Below are 24,146 nucleotides of genomic sequence, written 5' to 3'. Positions count from 1 at the left end.
TCAATACACAGAGGAGAATGAAGAGGTGGCCATTGATGTGGTTTATGTGTATGTCTAGGTGTGTGGCCTGTGGAGGCCAGAAATGGGTGTTAGGTGTCTTCCTCAACCAAACCAAACTACTTTACGCTTTGGACAGGGTCTGAATGTGGATAGAGCTCACCGACTCTGCTAGACTGGGTAGCCTACTCCAGGGATCTGACTATGTCTGTGGCCCTCCTCCCTGCAGTGATGGTGGTACAGAGGGAAGGTGCTACCTTCGACTTTTCATGTGGCTGCTGGGGCTTGAACTCAGGTCCTCATGTTTGTATGGCAAGCATTTTACCAACTCAGCCATGCTCTATCCCTGAGAATGAAGTGTTACGAAAACGATTTTGCTTTTTAAAAAGATTCATTTATTTTAATCTTATGTGTATAGGTGTTTTGCTTGCATGTGTATCTAGGCACCATGTGAGTGCAGTGCCTACAAACCAGAAGAGGGTATCAGATCCCCTAGCACTGTAGCTATAAACCGTTGTTAGCTGCTGTGTGGGTGCTGGGAATCAAACCCAGGTACTCTGGAAGAGCTGCAATTGCTCTTAACCACTAAGCCATTCCTCCAGCCCAAGATTTTGCTCTTTATGAGGCTGTATAGTTCTATCAGGAGCAGGCATTGGTTTCAGTCAATATTTCATCTGCAGCATATTTCATAAAGCTTAATTGTTTTAGAGTAGAAAAACATGGGTAAACATTGGAGGTGATCTCCCATGCCAGAAAATGATAGCATCTTCACTAGCCTGAAGCAGAGAACTGAAAGTTTCTTTCCACTTCTCAACTCAATGATATGTTTTTCTACTTTAAAACAATTAAGACTACATGGTAAAAAAAAAAATACTACAGCTATGATTGAAACTCAGATTCTAATAAACTAGCATGGAATGAAGTTATTTTAGGAGGAAAAGAAAAGGACAGTCCTAAATATTCTATCAATTAACTGGGAATTTTTCTTAGTTTATTACATTTATTTATTTGTGTGTGCCATGTGTGTTGTAGCACTCATGCCAAGGTCAGGTAACTTATAGCTCTCTTTCTACCACAGTGGCCTAGGAATCAACTACAGTTGTCAGGCTTGGGGGTAAATGCCTTTACACCATGAGCCATCTTACTGTTCCAAGCTTGATAAGTCATATATGTGAATTAAGACAAGTTCACAATTTCTCAAATAATTTGTAAATTAGCTTCATAGTAAGACTTTTAAGAGCACTACAGCTAGTGGCCATTTGACTCTTCAGTTCTAGTATTAACACACTGACACTTAAGAGTAAAGATTCTAACATAAAAACCAGCAGCAACTGGATGAGCTGTATCCAAGTGAGACCAGCATGACAGGCGTTATTAGAAAGCGTCTGATTAGTACACACTACAGGCAATAGATGGAGTGAGCAGTCTTGATGAGTGCTCACTTTAGGTGTACAGGGCATGGAAACAAGTGCACACTGAATTACTGACAATTAGATGAAAGCTCAGCAAACCAGTTGTCATAAAAACCTGCAGGACTGGAGTTGGCTGCAGAGGCTCAGTGTTGGGTTTCGTGACTCTAAATTTCTTATGTACTGAGGCCAAACTACTGACATGAATGTCAAAAGCTGAAGTAGCAGGAGGCTTCAGCCCGACTTTGCTTTGATATAAAAAACAAAAATCTACTTTTAATAAAAAAAATGTGGTTTTCTTTCTATCTATCTATCTATCTATCTATCTATCTACCTACCTACCTACCTATCTACCTACCTATCATTTCTATATCTTTATTTTTGGACAGGGTGTCAACTATGTAGTCCCAGTTGGCCTGGGATTCATTATGTAGCCAGGCTGGCCTCAACCTTACAGAGATCCTCTCTGCCTCTGTCTTCTGAGTCCTGGATCACAGTTTACTACCGTGCCATGCTTCAGATCTGTGTCTTTGATAGTTGGATGGATTCTAAGGCAAGCAGGTATAGAAACGGTGCCAGAAACATATGGAACTGCCTACTGATTTCATCTGCATGTGACAAGCAGAAACAGGAAGTGAGTATACACTCACACACCTGGCTTCTCAAGGTCAGAGGAACTTTCATAGAGATCATGGATGTAAAACTTTCTCAAGTTCCACTCACCTTTAACATATTATGACTACCACATAAGAGGAAGCGAATTCAAATTATAGATACTTTTATTTGATGATCCTAAGGGTGTGAAATCCTTAGTTAGAAAAATAGTACAGGAGCTGGAGAGATGACTCAGCAGGTAGGTAAGATAAGCCTGCTGTCCTGAGTTCTATCCTGGGACCCACATGGCAGAGAGAGAGGGGGAGAACCAACTCCCAAGGGCTGTCCTCTGACCTCCACATGCCTGCTGTGGCATGAGTCCTCTTTTTCCTCCCGAAAACAGTTAAAATATATTTTTTAAAAAGAGAGAGAGATAGAGAAGTATAGACATGATTAATAATATCGTACATTCTTAGCCAATATATAGTATTTGCTGATGTTTAAGTAGGGTTTTAAGCACGATGAATATTAGCTGATAGAATCTGAGGGGTAACAGCATAATTGGCTGAGTAGCCTTATCTACTAAATAGCAACACTTAGGAGAAAAGAAGGAAAGGGGGTAGAAACCAGCATTCACTGAACTGCTGCTACTCCGCGTGAATACAATGCACTTTTTCATTTCATACAGTAACGCTGTGAGGAAGATATTATCACTTCATCTTATAAATCATGAAAAACAAAATGAAGTAAGAGACAGCAAGATACTTAAGGCTATTGCTGGTCACTATCAGGCCGTCAAAAGCCATTAGCTGAACTTTGAAACTCTAAAATCAAGACTAGAAAGTATAATCTGTCATTTCCTTCTCCTAAGAACACAAAGTGGTTAAAGACATCGCTGATCTTACTGTAAGTAAGTAATCCATCTGCACTTCCAAGTTCTTGACAAGCCTGGAAAGAAACCCAGGTCAGCTCTGTGGAAGTGAGTGTGGCTGTGGACAGGTGGCTGTTCCTAGGCAGCGCAGTGCTCCATAGCTCTTGGGTATCTCAGGCATCACTTAATTGAAGCTCCCAGTGTCAAACACAAGGATGCTGAAGCCTAAGGGAAGGCCTAGAGGCTTCTGCCTGGCCTGTGCAGCAAGGCCCTGCATCACAAATGAGCAAAAGTGCAAGGAAAGGCTTTGGTGTACAGCGTTCTCAGGTCCATCCTAACATGATCTTCACCAAGTTAGCTCACATGTCTCGGCCTCATGTTTAGGGAGTGTGCTAAAGGGGTAACAACAGTACCTGCCTCTCAAGGGTCATGATGATAACACGAAATAACAGACATAAAAGTGTAAACATTGTTTGGGATACATAAGAGGCAGTAACTAAATGGTAACCATTACTTTTACTGCTAGTTTCACAGATTGGAAGGAAGTAAACAATTTCCTGAGCTTCATGTTCAGTTCTTAGCATTTGCTTACAGGGGCATGGAAATTACAAATAAGAATCCTAAAAAACAAACAAACAAACAAACAAACAAACAAAAAAACCAAGTAAGAATCCTTTGACATGCTGGGCATGGTGGCAGACATCTGTAATCCCAGCACTTGGGGAGCCAGAGGCAGGCAGATCTCTGAGTTTGAGGCCACCCTGGACTACAAAGTGAATCTAGGACAGGTAAGGCTACACAGAGAAACCCTGTCTTGGAAAAAAAGAAAAAAGAATCCTTTAACATGACTCAGAATGTCGGAATAGGGCCACACGGCCACATCCTTACCACTGGTAGGCGTTCGTTAGTCCCAATCTGTAAAAAGAAAATAAGGAAAAAAATTGTGACTGTAGCAATAAAACATTTATTAATCAACCATAAAGCATTTATTCTAGTGTGTATGCACAGGGACCTTTGTAAGGAAGCACACACAGTGAAGCCTGTGCCCTCCAATCATACGCAAAAGCACTGAGGAAGTGAAGTTTTCTATTGGAGCGGAGACTTCCTATTAATATAAGGTAATCAATATTAACATTAAGCAATGAGGTATTATGAAATAAAAGATGTAGGCAATAAATGCTATGGAATAAAAATAGGACTTGAAGGGACTGGTCTGACGTGAGCTTCCTGCCTGTGAAGGAAAAGCAGAGTCACTACTAGTCACGGTACCTGGAGGCAGGCAGGCAGGCAGGCAGGCGCACGTGTGTACATGCACGCACACACATACACGCACACACGTGTGCATGCGCACACAGACAACACACACCGGGACACAACTTTCATCCCACAACATTTCCCACAATAGTGCAATCCTGAGGTTGCTTTCATAATACTACTGCAACTTAGTTCTGGCCGAGAGAGATTTGAGTAACCATTTTAAGCTCCTGGTGGTCATTAAAATTACCCGCGGCCCTTGAAAAAGGTCTGTAGGACTGTATCTGAAATGACGAGGGCCATCAAAGTTCTAATTGAAAGACAGTTACAGAGAACATGAGCACGAGACACAGACAGACCCATGAGACGGAGGAACACACAGCTACCTCACTAGAAGAGAAAAATTTGGATATTATCAGATATTAGGAAAGCATTTAAAATTATGGAGGGAAGGTTTCCGGGAGGAAGGAAGCAACTGAAGAAAATGAAATGACCAATGTTTCAACATATGAGGTTTCTTGCCATGTGCGATTCTTCCTGTGCTTAAGATTCTGTCCTGCACGGCAATCCCACAACGTTCCCAGCACTGTCTACAGTGAGTGGCAGTCTAGCCCACGGAGGGAACCTTCCACAGAACCCTTTACTTCTCTTCTATTGGAACCTAATCCAGTGGAGCAGTTAAGGAGACTAGAGTTGCAACATCAAGTTACTCAAGAGATTTACAGGTTAGATCTTGGAAGAGCATCCACTTTCAAAGTGTGTCTCCAACCGGAAAGGCTGGCCTTAAAAAGGGCTCATTTCATAGGATATTGTCCAAATGCCTCTCCTTCCAGGTATTACAAAATCCAGTACTATTGGAGAGAAGGATTAACACAAACATGAGAAAATAACTTTTTAAATGTCTGGTACAGCAAAAAATGGAAATCATAGAAAATGGAGGTTTATAACCATGGTCAGTTTAGGAAGTCATTGTGGTTTACTGGCAGAGCATCACTATACAGGAGAGACAGTTCAGTTAGAAATATAACTCCTCACTTTCTGTCTCCAAAATATTTTTATGTATCTATGGATTCATTTTTCACATCTCAAAAGGCAAATTAAAACAAAGTTATACAAACAGCTAAATCAGGACTTGTGTACAGTACAGAATTCAAGAAAGGAAATCTACTTATAAGTGCTAGCTTAGCATTTTTTATCTTTATTTTTTCTTAGTTCAGTTTGTCTTTATGACACAGTAGGACCATGACATTCATAAAACATAGGACATAAAAAGGACACAAGTAAGATAAAAATGAAGGAGACGCTTTGAAGGGTTGAGAATATCTCTTGCTTTTACTCCTTTTTTTAAAAAAAATTTTAAGACAGGGTCTTAAATTTTATATAATTGTGTCTGACCTGGAATACACTATGGAGACCAGGATGACCTTGAAACTTAAAAAGGCTGGGCCTAGGGGCATGTGCCATCATGCCTTTTTTTTTTTTTTGAGAGGGTCTCACTCTGTCATCCAGGTTGGCTTGCAACCTGTGAAATGCTTTTTCTTGCCTTGGCCTCTCGCTGAGATTTTAAGCAGGAACACCTGTCAATAAGTCCAGACCTCAAGAAGATGCTTACAGATGATAGAACAGCCTTCCTTAAGATCACATGGAGCTGAGTCCAAATGCTTAGGTTTTGCTACTGTGCAGGGGAGCTACCTTTGAGGACCCCACCCCAGTTACTTAAGTGCATTTCTTTTAGGTCTGACCAATACCTTGCTAGTCGCTGCTCTAGGACGTGGTGCCGCTCCTCCCTGAGGCTACCTCCAAACAGCTCCCCAACTCCAGGGACCAGAAGATCAACGGCAGCGACCTACAGAAGAAACCAATCAATGAACAGCACTGCACCTCTCGGTGATTCCAACAACACTGAGATTTTCAAGCAAATGGAACATTTTCTTGAAACAATTTTAAAGTTGGCTGCTTGACTATTAGAATCTCATTCACCTTTTCTGTCCACATCCTCTGTTTCAAAATCAGATCAATATTATCTTTGTAATAATGCAATAAGTTATGGGCAAAGATTTTCTCCCTTAAACTATTTGTGTGTCTTGTGAGCAATACCCACTGTCAGGAACGAGAGGGGAAACCACAAAGAAGACTTGCAGTGGGTTCCACAAACAGCATTTGGTGGGATTAAAAGCCCCATGTGAAGAAGGCAGGACAGACTTGTGCACGATGAGAATTTATGAGGAATTAAAATCTAAAAAAAAAAAGATGTTTTAGATTTATCTTGTGTGTATGAGTATTGTACTTACATGTACATGTCTGCACAGGTGTGCCTGGTGCCTGCAGTGGTTATAAGGGGGCAATGGATCCCTAGGAACTGGAGTGATAGTTGTGAGCCATGTTGTGGGTGCTAGAAACTGAACCAGGGTCTTCTGTAAGAGCAACAAGTTCTATGAATCTCTGAGTCACCTCTCCAGCCTCCATTTTTGTTTTTGTTTTTTGTTTTTGTTTTTAAAGATTTTATACCTGGTTAGCCCAGAACTAGGTATGTAGACTGGGTTGACCTCAAAGTTTGGCCTTGAACTTACAGTGATCATTATCATGTTTAAAGTTTTGAAGAGATCAAGGGTACAAAGCACATACCTAAATATAATAAAGGCTATATATAGCAAGCCAATAGCCAACATCAAATTAAATGGAGAGAAACTCAAGGAAATTACTCTAAAATCACAGACCAGACAACACTGCCCACTTTCTCCATATCTCTTCAATATAGTTCTTGAAGTTCTAGCTAGAGCAATAAGACAACAAAAGGAGATCAAGGGATACAAATGGGAAAAGAGGAAGTCAAATTATCCCTAATTGAAGACGATATGAAGGTATATATAAGTGACCCCCAAAATTCCACCAGACAACCCCTACAGCTGATAAACACCTTCAGCAAAGTGGTTGGATACAAAATCAACTCAAAAAAGTCAGTAGCCTTCCGATATACAAATGACAAACATGCAGAGGAAGAAATTAGGAAAACTATACCTTTCACGATAGCCACAAGCAATATAAAATATCTAGGAGTAACTCTAACCAAGCAAGTGAAGGACTTGCTTGAAAAAAAAAAACAAACTTTAAATCTCTGAAGAAAGAGATTGAAGACGACATCAGAAGATGGAGGGATCTCCCTTGTTCGTGGATCAGGAGAATTAACAGTAAAAATGGCCATCTTCCCAAAAGCAATTTACAGATTCAATGCAATCCCTATCAAAATACCTACAAAATATGTTGAAGGCATTGAAAGATCAATTCTCAACTTCATATGGAGAAACAAAAAGCCCAGAATAGCAAAAACAATCCTATACAAGAAAAGATCCTCCGGAGGAATCCCCATACCCGATCTCAAACTGTACAATAGAGCAACAGTAATTAAAACAGCATGGTACTGGCACAGCAATAGGCTGGTGGATCAGTGGAATCAAATCAAAGACCCAGAAATGAATCCCCACACATTTGGTCACTTGATTTTTGACAAAGAAGCCAAATATATTCAATGGAAAAAGGATAGCATATTCAACAAATGGTGCTGGTCTAAATGGATGTCTACATATAGAAAAATGCCATTAGACCCCTATTTGTCACCATGCACAAAACTCAAGTCCAAGTGAATTAAAGACCTCAGCATAAAACCAGAGACATTAAATCGGTTAGAGGAAAAAGTGAGGAAGAGCCTGGAACACATTGGCATAAGGTCAACAATTAACAAATGGAACCTCATGAGGCTGAAAAGCTTCTGTAAGGCAGGAGACACCATCAACAGAACAAAGTGACAGCTTACAGACTGTGGAAAGATCTTCATCAACCCTATATCTGACAAAGGTCTGATAGCCAAAATATATAAAGAACTCAAGAAATTAACCACCACCAAGCCCAACAACCCAATTAAGAAATGGGGCTCAGAACTAAACAGAGAATTCTCAACAGAGGAATATTAAATGGCTGAGAAACACTTAAAGAAATGCTCAATGTCATTAGTCATCAGAGAAATGCAAATCAAAACGACACTGAGATTCCATTTTACACCCTTCAGAATGGCTAAAATAAAAAATTCAAGTGACACCACAGGCTGGCGAGGATGTGGAGAAAGAGGAACACTCCTTCATTGCTGGTGGGAATGCAAACTGGTACAACCACTTTGGAAATCTATCTGGCGCTTTCTCAGAAAAATGGGAATAGGGCTTCCTCAAGCCCCAGCTATTCCACTCCTTGGAATATACCCAGAAAATGCTCCACCACACAATAGGGACATTTGCTCAACCATATTCATAGCAGCCTTATTCATAATATCCAGAACATGGAAACAGCCTAAGTGTCCCTCAGTAGAAAAATGGATAAAGAAACTGTGATACCTTTACACTATGGAATACTACTCAGCTATTAAAAACAAGGAATTCTCAAAATTTGTGGACAAATGGATTGAATTAGAAATGATCAAAATGAGTGAGTTAACCCAGAAGCAGGAAGAGTCAAATGGTATATACTCACTTATATCTGGACACTAACCCAAGGGGCATGTCCCATGAAAGTCTTCACTTACTAGGAAAGAGGGTCAGAGGGGAGGGCATCCTATTGAGACTTCAGGTGAGAGAAGCATGGGATAATGGGGAAATAGAAGGATCCAGAGGGTCCTAGAAACCTACAAGAACATTATGATGGGCAGATCTGGGCCCAGGGGTCCTGCTCAAACTATGGCACCAGCCAAGGACAATATGGGCAGTAAACTTCGAACCCCTACCCTGATCTAGCTAATGGACAGGACATTCTCCACAATTGAGTGGAGAGTGGGATCTGACTTTCACACGAACTCTGGTGCCCCATATCTGACCACATCCCCTGGATGGGGAGGCCTGGTGGCACTCAGGGGAAGGATAGCAGGCTACCAAGAAAAGACTTGATACCCTATGAGCATATACAGGGGGAGGATGCCCCCCTCAGTCACAGACATAGGGGAGGGGAGTAGGAGGAAAGCGAGAGGGAGGGAGGAATGGCAGGATATAAGAAATGGGCCAACAATTGAGATGTAATATGAATAAATTAATAAAATATTTTTAAAAAGATTTTATACCTGGTTAGCCCAGAACTAGGTATGTAGACTGTGTTGACCTCAAAGTTTGGCCTTGAACTTACAGTGATCATTATCTTTGCCTCCCAAGTGACAGCAGGTGTAAAGCACGATGCATGGCTCTAAAATTAGTACTCTTTAGAGACAAAAGATTCACAGGAATGTTTGTCTGTACGAAAATTGAGGAAAGGGCAAAGGACTGGGACTAGGTAAGCTGTGCGTGCTTCTTTAGCTCCATGGCCTGGTAACCATGTGCTTATATGTATGAGGCACTAGTTTCTTCTCTCTGAGTATCATTGGCGGGAACTTATTATAAAGCGTGTGCAGTAGCTCACGAGCATACCACACCTAGACTGGATTAGATAAAGCTTATAAAATAGCATCTGACATACAATATAGCACAAAAGTATAAGACTTTTGTTTTGTTGTTTTTGTTTTGCTTTTGTTTTTTTTTCCCAAGACAGGGTTCTCTGTGTAGCCTTGGCTGTCCTGGACTCACTTCGTAGACCAGGCTGGCCTCGAACTCACAGTGATCCACCTGCCTCTGCCTCCCGAGTGCTGGGACTAAAGGCGTGCACCACCACCGCCCGGCACTTCACATACTTTTGAATGTCTCAACGGCTGCATAGTTTATTGTTTAGAAGGGTAATTTTGCCAGATGTGTGGCACAAACCTGGTAACCCCAGCATTATGAAAGTGGAGGCGGAGGATCCCTGTACCTGGTTCACTAGCTAGCCTAGTTAAATCTGCAGCTCTGGGTTCATACAGATGTGAGGTGGAGAGCAATTGAGAAGGATGACCAGTGCCAACCTCTGGCCTTTATATGCATATGTACAAGTGCACCTGCTTCCCCTGCCACACAAACTTACACACATACAAAAATGGACACACACGCATACGCACACATGCACGCACACACGCACGCGTATGGTTTCGTGTAGCCTACCCTCATTTTGAACTCACTATGTAGGTGAGGAGGTCTGTGGCTCCTGACCTCATGTCTCTAGCCGTTGAGGGCTGGAACTGCAGTTGTGCATCTCCAGGTCTTGTTTTATGCAGTGCTAAGATGGAATGGGGGTATGTCATGGTGGGCAAGCACTCTACCAGCTGGGTTACATATTTTTAGCTCTTCTTTTCTCTTCTTGTTGGACATTTATATGTGTGTACTTCTTTGCTGTGTCATGACTAATGAAAGAGCTTTCCTTCCTTCCTCCCTCCCTTTCTTTTTCCTGTTGGGAACGGAATGTGGGCCTTGTGCATTTACTATGTAACTGAGCTACATTCTAGTTCCTACAAGTGAAAATGTTTCTTAATTTTTGTATACCATAGGTACTAAGCATTGATTATTACTCAAAGACGTATAAATTAAAACAATGAAATACCACTTTTAAAATTTATCTTGATAGCGAAAAATAAGCAACATAAGCCACACATAAGAGAACTGATAGACCAATACCCTCATACACCTGAAGCAACCTTTCCAGGCCAGCAAGTTGTCAGCAGATAACCAAGGCTTAAAAACGCAAAATGCCTTGAGCCAGCAACAAGAGCTCGAGGAACTGGTCTGAACAGAATAATCAAAGATAGGAAAAAACATTAGCGTGTAGGACACTTAAACTGCATGAGTTCCACTATCAAAAATTCAAGTGTGATTAGGAAGGCACTTTAAACACATTTGGGTGTGGAAAAAAGACTGTTATATACATAATAAAATTGTTAATGGCACTGCATTGTTACAGGAATATAGATTTAAAGTTTTTCCTTTCATTTGTATTTTCTTACTTTTTTACAATGAAGATGTGCTGCAGTTTTGTCAGAGAAACAGCAAAACCTTTTAATAGAGGAGCATGACAGTGTGCTACGTTAGTTGGTACTTTTTAATAGCTAGTGGTTCTTTAAATTCTTTTAGATTTATTTTATGTACATAAAATGAATAATTTTATTTGCATGTATGTACTGTATTTGCATGTACTGTACGCCTGGTGCCTGCAGAGGTTAGAAGAGGCCAGTGGCTCCCCTAGAGCTGAAGTTATAGATGGCTGAGAGCTGCCATGTGGATGCTGGGAATTGAACCTGTGTCTTCTGCAGGAATCACAACTGCTCTTAACCTCTTCAGCATCCCACCCCCTTCACATTTTTTTTAAAAAGAAAGTTTACCTGCAATCTGTATTACTTTGTGACTTAATTCTTTAGGTGCTTTTTAAAAACATGTACTTTGTGTGGGTATGCGTATGCATGGACATGTGTGACTACACGCCCCAGAGCGTGCCTGAGAAGGTCAAAGGACAGCTCCCAGGAGCTAGTGCTTTATTTCCCTCATGTAGGTTCTCAGACGCAAACTCAGGCGGTTAGGGTTGGGGACAAAAGCCTTAACCCACTGAGAACGTTTACTGGCTTTCATCTTGACTTTCAAATCCTTCTGCTTCCACTTTCCAAGTTCTGGGATTACAGTCTTGCACCCTCAAACCTAATATATGTGGTGCTAGAGACTGGAGACAGGGTTTTGTGCGCACTAAATAAGCAGTTTACCAACTGAGTCTGAAACGTTTGTTCTTAACTTTAACCTAGAGTTTTATATTTAGAATTATGGGCAATTAGGTTTGGAAGAAAATAGTTAACCAAGTGAGTCTCTGGCCTTTGCCGTTCTGGGCAGCACTGAAAAGATGGATACATAAAGAACCTATTACTTGCAAGGATGAAGTTCTGGAAATTCTAAGTGAAAGGGTGGCAATAATCCCTTGTTATATTGCAAGAACACACAAATGCTAACAACCCAAACCGAAAAGGGAAGTGCCTCAAAACACGCAGGGGAGGCGTGGTGCAGGTGAGAAGAGTGTTGAGTGGGAGCCGCCCAGCTGAGTGTTCTGTTTTCTCCATGAGCACATGAGCAGAGAGCAGCTCTTGCTTGGCCCCGATGTCGGTATAACCAAAACAAGCAACAAGCAAAGCACGCTTCTGGGATCTTAGCACTTTTTTCAGTCCCATGTTATAGCAGTAGTTCTGGATCTTAGTTTTTTGTTTTTTTTTCCCCCAAGACAAGGTCTCTCTGTATACCTGCCCTGGTTGTCATGGAACTCACAGAGATCTACCTGCCTCTGCCTCCTGAGTGCTCGGCTTAAAGGCTGGGCCACCACCACTCCCTGCTCTCTCTTCTGTCTCTGTCTCTCTGTCTCTCTCTGTCTCTCTGTCTCTCTCTCAATGTTATTTTTAGAGAAGCTTAAAAAACTAGTCCTCCTCTTTGATTGTACACATCTTGCTATGTGAGTTCACTGGAAAGTTCGCTATGTAACTACAGCACTCCTTAGGCCTTCTGTGTGGCTTTTCTTTATCTGGAACACTGCAATTGCAGTAGATATAGAACCTTCTAAACTATGTAAATCAGTTCTAGCCTTGTATTTTTATTTATTTATGTGTGTGTGCATGCATGTGTACCTGAGCACCATCCATGTGCAGAAGCTCTAGGGGCCAAAGGGCATAGGATCCTCTGGAGTTATAGGCAGTGAGTTACTCTGTGTGTGTGTGTGTGTGTGTGTGTGTGTGTGTGTGTGTGTGTGTGTGTGTTGTTAGGAACTGAAGTTGGGGTCTCTGGAAGAGCAGAAAGCACTCTTAATCACTGAGCCATCTCACTAGTTCGTTGAATCACCTTAAAATCTTGTATCATGGTATTATATTCATGCAGACTTTAAAAAACGCGTAATCCTTGAAGAGTTGGGGGGTAGAGGGACCTGGAAGGGACAGGAGCTCCACAAGGAGACCAACAGAACCAATAAATCTGGGATGGGGGTGGGGGTGGGGCAGTGCTGCAGAGACTGATGCATCAACCAAGGGCCTAGACCCCCTGCTCAGATGTGGTCAATACGCAGCACAGTCTCCATGTGAGTCCCATAATATGGGGAGAAGGGGCTGCCTCTGACATGGACCCTGTTGCCCACTCACTGATCACTTCCCCATGGTGGGGCGGCCTTGCCAGGCCACAGAGAAAGACGATGCAGGCCGTCTAGATGAGACTTGACAGGCTAGGGTTAGATGGTAGGGGAGGAGGGCTCTGACTAGGGCTGGGAGGGGGGGAAGGAGGAGGGAGGGTGGGGCTGGAAGGAAATAAGGGAGGGGGCTACAATTGGGATGTAAAGTGTATAAGTTAAAAACAAATAAATATAATAAAAATGTCCAATCCTGTCTTAATTACTGGGATATCTAATTGGCTATGTTTAACTACTTATGCATTAACTACTATAAAGTCGAGGTGACAGTGGCTATATTAGGATAGACAAGATACTGTAGTAATAAAACCCCAGGGTTTTTCAAGTCTCAGCATTAATAACATTTTTGGCTAGATAGTTTTTAGTTCTATAGAACCTTTTCCTCCTTTGGTGCTGGGAATGGCACTTAGGGTCTCTATGCTCTCTGAGCTGCACTCTCTGCCAACTGTAAGGTACTTCCCAGCATAACTGGCTTCTACCCGCTAGGTGCCAGTTATACTAGCCCAGGTGGTCAAACCTAAGTGTCTCCAAGCTTTACTAAATGTCACCAAGGGGCTATATCAATCCTAACGAGGAATCACTAGCTTATGGGCTGGCAGGTAAAGGTGCCTGTTGTTAAGCACAATGACCTCAGTTCCACCAGAATCCAAATGGTAGAAGGAAAGAACTAATGCCCCGACTTGTCCTCTGACCTCCACTACGCCATGGCACATGCGTATCACAGTGCACACAAATGCATGTGCACAAAATAAATGTAAAAATAATTACTGGTTTACAATGAATCTGACTTTTTAAACTGCCCTGGGGACGAGAGAAAACGATCTCTTTAAAAAGTTCTGGGGCAGACAGAAAAAGTATATTGAAATCTGTTAAAAAGCATGTCAAGAATAATATAAAATATCACTTCTGTTCACAATCTTTTGGCTAATGCAATTCACATGACAGAACTCCTGTCGGGAGGGCAGGAAAGTATAGCACACACTGAGGGAGAAACAGAAGCTGGCTGTACAGGAGTCCACTGCACTGCCCCTTCCTCGCCTACTGGGTCTCTTTGCCTTGTCTTGTTCCAGATGGTTCTTCTCTCTCTAGTACAATGAAGAACAGAAGAGTTGTTCTCCTAGTTCCCTCCATCAAACCCCAAGAAAAACACAAAACATCATAAATAATCCCAGGTCAGAATCACCATGAAACGAGCACAAACAGTCCTTCCAACTAACTTCCAATGCGCCACCTGCAAAGGCGACTGTGAACCTGGCCTGCTGGCACCCCTAACCTGCCCAGTCAGCTGTCGTGTGCCCAGCTGTAGAAACAGCTAGATTTTTTGGTGGGGGAGGGGTTATGCCTTAAAACAGCCAGAGCAGTGGTTCTCAACCTGTGGGTGTGACCTCCACCGGGGTCACATATCAGATATTTACATTATAATTCACAGCAGTAGCAAAATTACAGTTATGAAGGAGCAATGAAATAATCTGGGGTCTCCACAACATGAGGAACTGTACGAAAGGGTTGCAGCATTAGGAAGGCCTAGAGCATATCTTCAGAAGCTGCAAATTTTGAAAATTCCCTTTGGAAAACATATGTATCTTCTAATTACGTGGCTGAAAGCATCCTTCTTTACTTGTTTGTGAGTTTCATTATGACTACTCCGAACAACAAATGAGTGGTACAGAACCCTAGAGCTTCCCTACATTAGTCTTTTCCTAGAAATTTGTCAAATCACAGGCAAAACTCAGTCCATGACCTTGAATTTTTAAAAATCTTCTGTATTAACAACCATTTCTACTTTAGAAATAGAAATAGAAAACAGGACCAGAGCATACAACATTGGTGTATATCTGGTGGCTCTAGGGAGTAATATGGTATCAGACACGAGAGGCAAACATCTCATTAATGATTTGCCAGTTACAGAGAAAAATGTCTCGATTCAAAGATGACCAAGTTTGAGCCCTTTAGGTGTGAATCTCCACTGTGTTTTTATGCAGCCTGGTTGTTTAAATAGTTTAAGAACTCTGGCTCTGCTGCCCTTTCATTCTCCCGCTAAGAGATATACATGTCCCTAACTGCCCTAGCTTACACAAACCTGCTGCACTCCATGCATCTTCTGGGCTCAGAATGCTTCCTGGCCCACCTTCCCCCATGGGTATGAGTTTGGATTCTGTTTAAGTTACACAGCTGCAGCAGCAAGCTGTCTCGAAATAATCCATGTTGGTATTCAAGCTGAGCGAACCTGGTCTCTATTTATGCTGTCCTTCTGGCTCTGACTCTTTGATTCCAATCAATGTACTCAAAATAAAACTTAGATTTTTCAATTTAAAAAATAGGCTAAACAGGAACAAAACCTTTCATATACGACCTTTCTACAATAAGTTCATGAAAGGAAAAAGCTTCATGCCCTTTCATCTGCTACTCTTGTTGGCCCTGGAAAGATGGCAGAAAGAGGAAATAACCTCCAGATCCATGTCAGAAGATGCAAATGGGCTGGTAGACAGCAGCAACTGAAAATCACTTAAGTTCTTACAAATCCTGAGTCCGTGTCATTGCTTGTGCTTGCTGAACAGGCAGAGTTTTATAGCTCACAAAGACACTAATGGTTTCAAAGGAATGGAATTTTCACCTTGTCTCAAAATGTTTCCATTCCCTCAGGGCCAAGGTAATTACCACACTTCTGTTTCCTCTAGGGAGCTCTAAATTCCAAGCTGGCCAGCAGAAATCAGCTGGGAAGTACATAAACATACAAGTTATCTGAGTTCTTTCTCTTCAAGAAAGGAAAACATTTCTGTAAACACCATCTTTAGAAGGAAAAGTCCGATTCCAGGGAATCAACTGTGACTCGGCCTTAGCCCTCTATCTTCCAGCACAGTTCACAGACCACAGGCCATCACTAGTTCTTCAGAATAGTGCGTGCGTGCGTGCGTGCGTGTGCGTGTGTGTGTGTGTGTGTGTGCGCGCGCGCGCGCACCCAAGCACATGTGTGTGTTCAAGTGTGTATAGGTGAGAGAGTAACTAGCAAGAGTTTGCTCTTCCTTCCATTCAGGCTGTCAGCTAACCAACTGAGCCATTTTGGTGGTACCTCTAATATTGATGCAGAGTTTAGTTTGCCAAGCTAACTAAACATTTTTATAATGTTGGTTCTTCTGACTTTCACAAACCATGTGTGAGAGCAGCATTCCCCTTTGAAGTGAACTTACTTAAAATACTACATTATGTATAAAAGTATACAAATAAACAGTATAGTTCTATTAACTCTCATACAATGAGCACACTGTGTGGCACCAGTCTAGATCAAGAAAGAGAACAAGGTTAACACCCCCAAAAGTGCTTCTCGTGCCTCTTTTGGTTATCACCCGTACAGAGAATTACACCTTTGCCACCAAGAAGCCTCTCTTACTACCCCTTGACTGAAATCTTACTCTCTTTGTTATATCCCATTCCATAATGTTCATCAGGGCTATGCGAGCTGACTATGACTTGTGAGGTCTCCCAAGGGTGAGTGAAGATTTGATCCACAGAAGCTACTGGAAGGAGGTAGACACCCACTAGAGGCTCAGTAGTTCATGGGAGCATAAAGCATTTCTGGGGTGACTCCTGGGATAGTTCTCCTGAGAATGCAGACAGAAACACGGAACACTAGTGGGGTAGGCCTTGAGGCTTTGAGGGAACAAGTCAATCAGGAACTGGGTTGGAGGCCATGTGTGTTATGTTCTGGCAAAGAATATGATTGCTTTTTGCCTGTGTCCTGAGACCTCAGGTAGAGCTGAATTTCAAAGTAACAGACCAATTTCTTTGGTGGAAGAAATTTCAAGACAGCACAGCACTCAGGCTGTGGTATGGCTACTGCTCACTGGTCTCACTCATATCTACAGTGAGAAAAATACAAAGTGTAATACGAACATGCGAAAAATGTGAAGATTGGTGAGGAAAAGTGAGTAAACAAGTTTAAAGCTGCTGACAGAGACAATGAAGACCCCAAAGCATTTGCAATGGTTAAAGAGGAACCTCACTCTCTCCTTCCTGACTGGATGCAAGGTGACCAGCAGGCTCCCACTCCTACCGTTACATCTTCCCCACTACGATGGGATGTGTCCTCTTGAACTAAAGGCCAAATAAACCCTTTCTTCTTTAAGTTGTTTTCTGTCAGGCATTTTGTTACAGCAATGGAAAAGTACCTAGTATACTTTCTAATGCTGAAAAATGGGTTTAGTTTTTAAATAAGACAATAGAAGAATTATCTTTATACTGAACTACTTTTCTTTGTTGTTCTTCATAACAGTGCAGCCTCCTTTAAAAATTATCTATTTATTTTATGTGCAATGGTGCCATATGTGCCTGCATGTACGTCTGTGTGAGGGTCTCAGATCCCCTGGAACTGGAATGGGCTGTGAGCTGCCACATGGTTGCTGGAAATTGAACTTGGGTCCTGTAGAAGAGCAGCCAGTGCTCTTAACTACTCAGCCATCTCTCCATCCCACAGTGCAGCTTTCTTTAGAGTCCCATTTTACCCAAAGGCTTATCTCTTGATCTCTTGCTTTATATCTCTTGCTTTAACTAAATCATTGTTTATACGAAAATGGGGAGACTAAAATGGAGAGAAACGGGATACCAATAAAAGTTTTAAAAACTAAGTCTTCGCTCTTTACATATGTTCTCTATTCCTACAATCCACAGTACACACATACCATCCGTTATAAAGAACGCACGAGCGATCTGAGCTAGGCTATCGTGCATGCTTTTATTTGCTGTAAATTGCCAGGACAACTATTAACCCTTATTAAGTAAACTAGCAACTTCTTCACTATTTCTGTTGGTTCAAGGTTCATGCGGCTAGGGAAGATCACCAGCTATTCCTTGGCTGTCTGTCCAAGTGACTTCACAGCACATACTTTACTGAATGGCCACTGGTGGGTCACTTTTTCTTATGTAATAGTAAACTTGTGTAATCCTGACACTATTTTGAGAAGCCTGACACTACCTGGTAGTCCTGATTTGCCTCATTCAGAACTGCTGGGTGATTACTTTTCCTAGTCACACTTGGAAGTTATAAATGAGAAGCCACACATTCATAGCTGAGCATTTCCATATGCATTTATGGTACTGGTCAATAACCCGGACCCAGGAGCACATGGCATTTTCCATGTTTCCTTAGATTCATTATATTAGGCCTTCAGATGATAATGTTATGCACTGTAATTTATGTGTTATTCTTACCTAAGTCAGCAAAGAAAAGCAGGTCACATGAAATCAGAGGATCTCAGAGCTGCACCTCAGCATCTAACCTGATTCTCGGACTGTAAGGAGGGAGATGGTAAGGCTTGGTGCCTGCAGACGGTTGTAAACGCTCACACAGATAAACTGTAAGAGTGTTAGATTTCAAACCTCCAGCTCTCAGTCATGTGTACTTTTCATTGTGGCAGGCTGCATATCTTCATCTTTTTGGAGTAGGTTGAAGAAAAGGAACACCATTGTTGTAGAAAAACCATTTTTTCTATCTACTACTCTAAGCCCAAAGTTTTCAACACAAGTTAAATATTTCTCTATCCTTATCTTTCACTTGCTTGAGGAAAATACCAGGGAAACACCTCTTTTTCACTGTTTTGTTTTTTGAGGGGTTGGTGTGGGGACACTGAGATGTACTTTCCCTCTGTAGACTAGGCTGGTCTGGAACTCACTCTGTGCTTCAGGCTACCTTCCAACTCGGAGCAACCCTCCTCTCTCAGCCTCCCTACTGCATGAGCGAGCCACCATGCACACCTTCACACCTGTTTCACTTTTTAAGATTTCACTGAATCTTGTAGCTGGCTTTCTGTTGTTGTGATAAGTACTATGATAAGCAACATAGAGAGGAAAGGGTTTGTTTCATCTTCTGTGTAACTGAGGGAAGCCAGGGCAGCAGCAGGGCCAGGGAGGCAATCTGCGGACTGCCTTGCTCCCTGGCCTCTGTGCAGCTACTTGTCTTTTTCCTGCTTTGTTTCTTTGTTGTTGTTGTTGTTGTTTGAGACAGGGTTTCACTATGGAGCCTTGTTTGGCTTGCAACTTGCTATGTAGATCAGGCTGGTCTTGAACTCAGAGATATGCCTCCCTCTGCCTTCTGTGTTAGCTTTAAGAGAGAGAGAGAGTGTGTGTGTGTGTGTGTGTTGCCTGCATGTGTGCTTGAGTACCATGTGTGTACTTGGTGCCTGTGGAGGCCAGAAAAAGGCACTGGATCCCCGTGGGATTGGGGTTACAGACAGTTGTGAGCTGCTATGTGGGTGCTGGGAATTGAATGTGGGTCCTCTTAAAGAGAAGCCAGTGTTCTTAAGCATTGAGCCACCTTTCCAGCACAGTTAGCTTTTTAAAACAGTCTCAGGTCCCTTGCCCAGAGATGGTACTATACAGTGGACTGGGCTGGCCTATATCAATTAGCAGTCAAGAAATGCCTCATAGACATGCCTAGAGGCCAGTCTGCTGGAACCCTAACCATGACTAACTACGGCCTGTCAAGTTGAGAGCTAAAGCTAACTAAGAGAAAACTCTTGTATAAACTCCTGTGAATCTTCCCCAAACCCAAAAGAAAGAAATAAGGTATTTATTCATATGCCCCAAGGTCTGTACATTCACCACTGAAGATTTTTTAAGGAGTACAAACAGGCACTTTTTATAGGTTGAGGCTGAAAAAACAAACAAGCTACGCTTGCTAATATAAATGTTGCTGTCTATGGCTAATGTAAATATCTTAATTAAATCATGTTCAAACAACATGGTAATGAGAAGCCATATGCTACAGTACTTCAAATAATATGGAAGTACACTAAAGTCTCACCGCAGTGCTTGCACGGTCTGACGCATCATCAGAAAGACGGAAGGCCTTCTAGAATGTACGCAGGTAAGAAGGACAGGTGAGAGCACAACTGGTTTTCAGGACTCAGGTGACAGTAGCACATACACAGGAACACTAGCATTACAGTATCTTTCATGGTAAAGTTGTCACAGTTAGAGTGGATGAGAGACAACGCCATATTAACTTCCTGCTACCCAACAGTGCTTCACACACTTTATACATTACTAGTCCTCAAACCCAGACAGCAGATGTCAGTCCTACCTGACTAAAGCTTTCTGAAATATCTAGAAGTACGTGGCTGGGCTTGTTTCTAACATGTATTTTTATAAAGTAAGATTCAACGGGATTCACTGACTTGCCTGTGCGGTGCTCAGCCCCTACCAGAGAAGCTTCTTATTGCAAGGCCATGGTCCCCATGCCGGGAACAAGTGTCTGGGGATTGCTCAGCCCCAAATGGAACATGTATAGCATGCTCAGGGATCACGGAAGAGGAGGGTGGAACGTACGTAAGAGTTAGAGGGTGGGGAGGACTGCCGTGAAATGTCGCACAGGGCCACTGGACTCATAAACTCACAGTGGTGACCTGTGGTGACCTGCGCAAGATCCAGACAGCCAGCATTCCAACGCAGATGGAGGAGGGCTCACAAGGCTCCACCCCTGCCTGAGGCACTACGCATAGCTGATGGCTGGGGGGAGGGGGGGAGTCAGATTGTATATATTGCATACATATATGACATCTTCAAATAATGAATAAAAAGTTACATTAAATTTTAAAATTGAGTAGCACTGGATCTGAAGCTTAACAGCATCTGAAAGATGTCTCTGACTAGTTATAATGGTCAAAGAAGGTTCTTATAAAAAAAAAAAAAGGTGATCTGGAGAATAGTAAAATTACTGAGGTGTAGAAGACTGTTCAAGGACAGAGCACGTGCAGGAGCCCAGGGTAGGAGGATGCCTAAGCTGGGAGAAGGGCAGTGGGGGTGGGCATAGCAGAGAATGAGTACAGCGGGCACAGTCAGACTTGGCAGAGTAGAAGCAACAGGAGGTTTGAAGAAAAGAGCTAACATCTAGGCATGGTGGTGCATGCCAGTAACCTCAACACCCAGGGAGGCAGAGGCAGACAGATCTCTGAGTTCGAGGCCAGTGTGGTCTACAAAATGAGTCCAGATCTGCCAAGGCTATACAGAGAAACCCTGTCTTCAAAAAAGCTGGAAAAAAGAAAAGAAAGGCACTAACATGAAACATGATCAACTTTACATTTTAAATTTTTTTTTTTTTGAGACAAGGTCTCATTTAGTCCAGGCTGGCCCCAAAGTAACTAGATGAAGCTAATGATGAATTCCTGATCTTCCCAAGCGGTGGAATTACAGAATTGGGCAATCACACCCAGCTTTAGATTTCCCTTTTCTAACATCTCATGCGGAAACAAGAACGGAGCCCGTGGAGGGAAGAGCAGACGCAGGAGAGAAGTTTAGGAGGCCACAGGACAGGTGCAGGGAACACACGAAGAGATCTTCACTGAAAAGGTAAAAGGAGAAACGAAAATAAGCGAACGGATCTAAGATATATTTGGAAGTATAAAATGTCAGAACTTAGTAACGGCTTGCATACCACAGTGAGGAGAGATTTCAGAGATGACTCAGGTGTGGAATTTCCACAATCACAGGGAGAGAAAATATTTAAAGAAGATCGTGGCCAGACATGGTGGCATACTCTAATCCGAGCACTTAAGGAGGCAGAGGTAGAGGCGGAAGCGGGTGGATCTCTTTGAGTTCTCTTTGAGTTTCAGGCCAGCCTAGTCTACACACTGAGATCCAGCCTGGCTAGGCTTACATAGTGAGACCCTATTGAAAATAAGGAAGGAAGGAAGAGAATAGAACAAATATGATTGAGGGAGGAAAAGAGAAGTCATGGACTCAGTTTTGGTTACTGCATTTGACAAGCATTTAAGTTTGTAATAGTATTAACGAGGCAGTAAGCTACGAGTGCAGGACAGGTGAGATGGTTCAGGAGACAAAGGCACTCATCACTAAGGCTAATGGCCTGGGTTGGACCCCTGAGTTCCACATAGCAGAACAGAGAGAACATATTTCTCCAAGTTGTCCTCCAAACTCTACACACATACAAGAGCATGCATGTGTGCCTTCCAATAAATAAATGAATGTAGTAGCAATAATAATAAAAAGATTCGAGGCCAGAACTTAAAAGGGAAGCCTCGAGCAGACTTCTTTAAATTGAAGGTCTGAGTTGTTCTAGAATAAATGACAAGCTTCTGGAACACATGAAGTCACCCGGCAAGAGGAAAGAAGATGCAGGAGTAGATGTAAGGAATCCCAACATCTGATAAACTGAGAAAAAGCAATCTGTACAGAAGACTAACCAGTGAGAAAAGAAGTGACAGGACACGTGCCACAAAGCCAGGGGATGAGAGGGTTTGAAGGCTAAGAAGTTGACGGTGCTGTATCATGCAGCCGGGGCAAATCAAAAAGACTTCTGAACGCCCTCGGGCTTAATGGCAGGAAGATCACTACTGAACTGACCAGGAACTGCTGCATTAGATGGCAGAAGAGGAGCCTGTATCAGAGGTGGTAGCCAAGGAGCAGAAAATGTGGCTGATCTACAAAGTGAAAAAAAAAAAAAGCAATTTCAAGGAGGCGTTTAGACTAAGACAATTACATTAGACTATGAAGGGATAAACACATGTTACAAAGTGTTACCGTTTCTTTACATGCTATACAGACTCTGAGTAGGGTGGCAAACAGGGTTTAGGGCAGTAGAGAATGGAGCACAGCGAAAAACACCACATTTAGGGACATTACATGGAAGAATACACAGGGCAACAGTGGGATAGGTATAGCACAGCTGAATTATCTCTGTATATTTTTCATTGGTAAATAGAGAAAACAAGTTTCTTGGCAACTTCTCTAGGACTTTAAGACAAGATGGCAGCATGTGACTGATACTGTCTTACAACACTGTAGAGGAAAACAGGAAGCTTTCAAACAGACATCTGTGTATACCTAAGATGGGAATGCTTTGCTTACTGGTGGGCTAGAGCCTTCATTTTCTACAAGTAAGTGGTGAGAGAGTGGATAGCAAAATTTATGGTTTTGGCCAATTTTGAGATAACTATATTTGTCTCACAGACCTATAACCAATAACATTTTATACACACACACACACACACACATATATGTATATATACACACACACATACACACATATATATGTACATATACACACACATATATGTACATATACACACACACATGTATATATACACACACATATATGTACATATACACACACACACACACATATATGTGTATATATATGCACACACACACACGTGTATATACACACACACATATGTATATACACACACACACATGTATATATATACACACATACACATATATGTATATACACACATACACACACATATATGTATATACACACACATATATGTATACACACACATACACATATGTGTATACATACATACATATGTATATATGTATACACACATATGTATATATACACACATACACACATATATGTATATGTACACACATATATACACACAAATATACACACATATATGTATATATATACACACATACACACACATATATATGTATGTATACACACACACATATATGTATATATACACACATACACACACACATATGTGTATACACACACACATATATATGTACACACACATATATGTATATACACACACATACACACATATATGTACATATATACACATATATATGTACATATATACACACATATATATGTATACACACACATATATGTATATATACACACACACATATATATGTATATACACACACATGTGTATATATACGCACACACACATATGTATATATACACATACACACACATATATGTATATATACACACATACACATATATGTATACACACACATACACACATATATATGTATATATATACACACACACATACACACACATATATGTATACACACACACACACATATATGTATATATATACACACATACACATATATACACATATGTGTATATATACATACATACATATGTATATATGTATACACACATATGTATATATACGCACATA

The 24,146-nt window shown here is 41.7% G+C and overlaps 1 protein-coding gene across 6 annotated transcripts in view; it reads right to left on the bottom strand.

The window, feature by feature from the left end:
- The window catches only part of NARS2 (asparaginyl-tRNA synthetase 2, mitochondrial), a 112,503-nt gene that overhangs the window by 10,154 nt on the left and 78,203 nt on the right, over positions 1 to 24,146 (bottom strand). For all 6 annotated transcript variants that reach the window (XR_014777594.1, XR_014777595.1, XR_014777596.1 and 3 more), the window contains 2 exons: positions 5,874 to 5,971; positions 3,760 to 3,786 (listed from right to left, as the gene is read on the bottom strand). Coding sequence is in view for 3 of the 6 variants with exons in the window: in XM_084774183.1 (XP_084630309.1) it covers positions 3,760 to 3,786; positions 5,874 to 5,971 (125 nt within the window). In the remaining 3 variants the exon portion in view is untranslated. The remainder of the gene's footprint in view (positions 1 to 3,759; positions 3,787 to 5,873; positions 5,972 to 24,146) is intronic.

The sequence above is a fragment of the Acomys minous genome (assembly GCF_964271855.1).
Source record: "Acomys minous genome assembly, chromosome: 2".
NCBI lineage: Eukaryota > Metazoa > Chordata > Mammalia > Rodentia > Muridae > Acomys > Acomys minous.
Note: the sequence above shows the minus strand (reverse complement) of the source record. Positions and strands in the feature narration are given on the sequence as shown.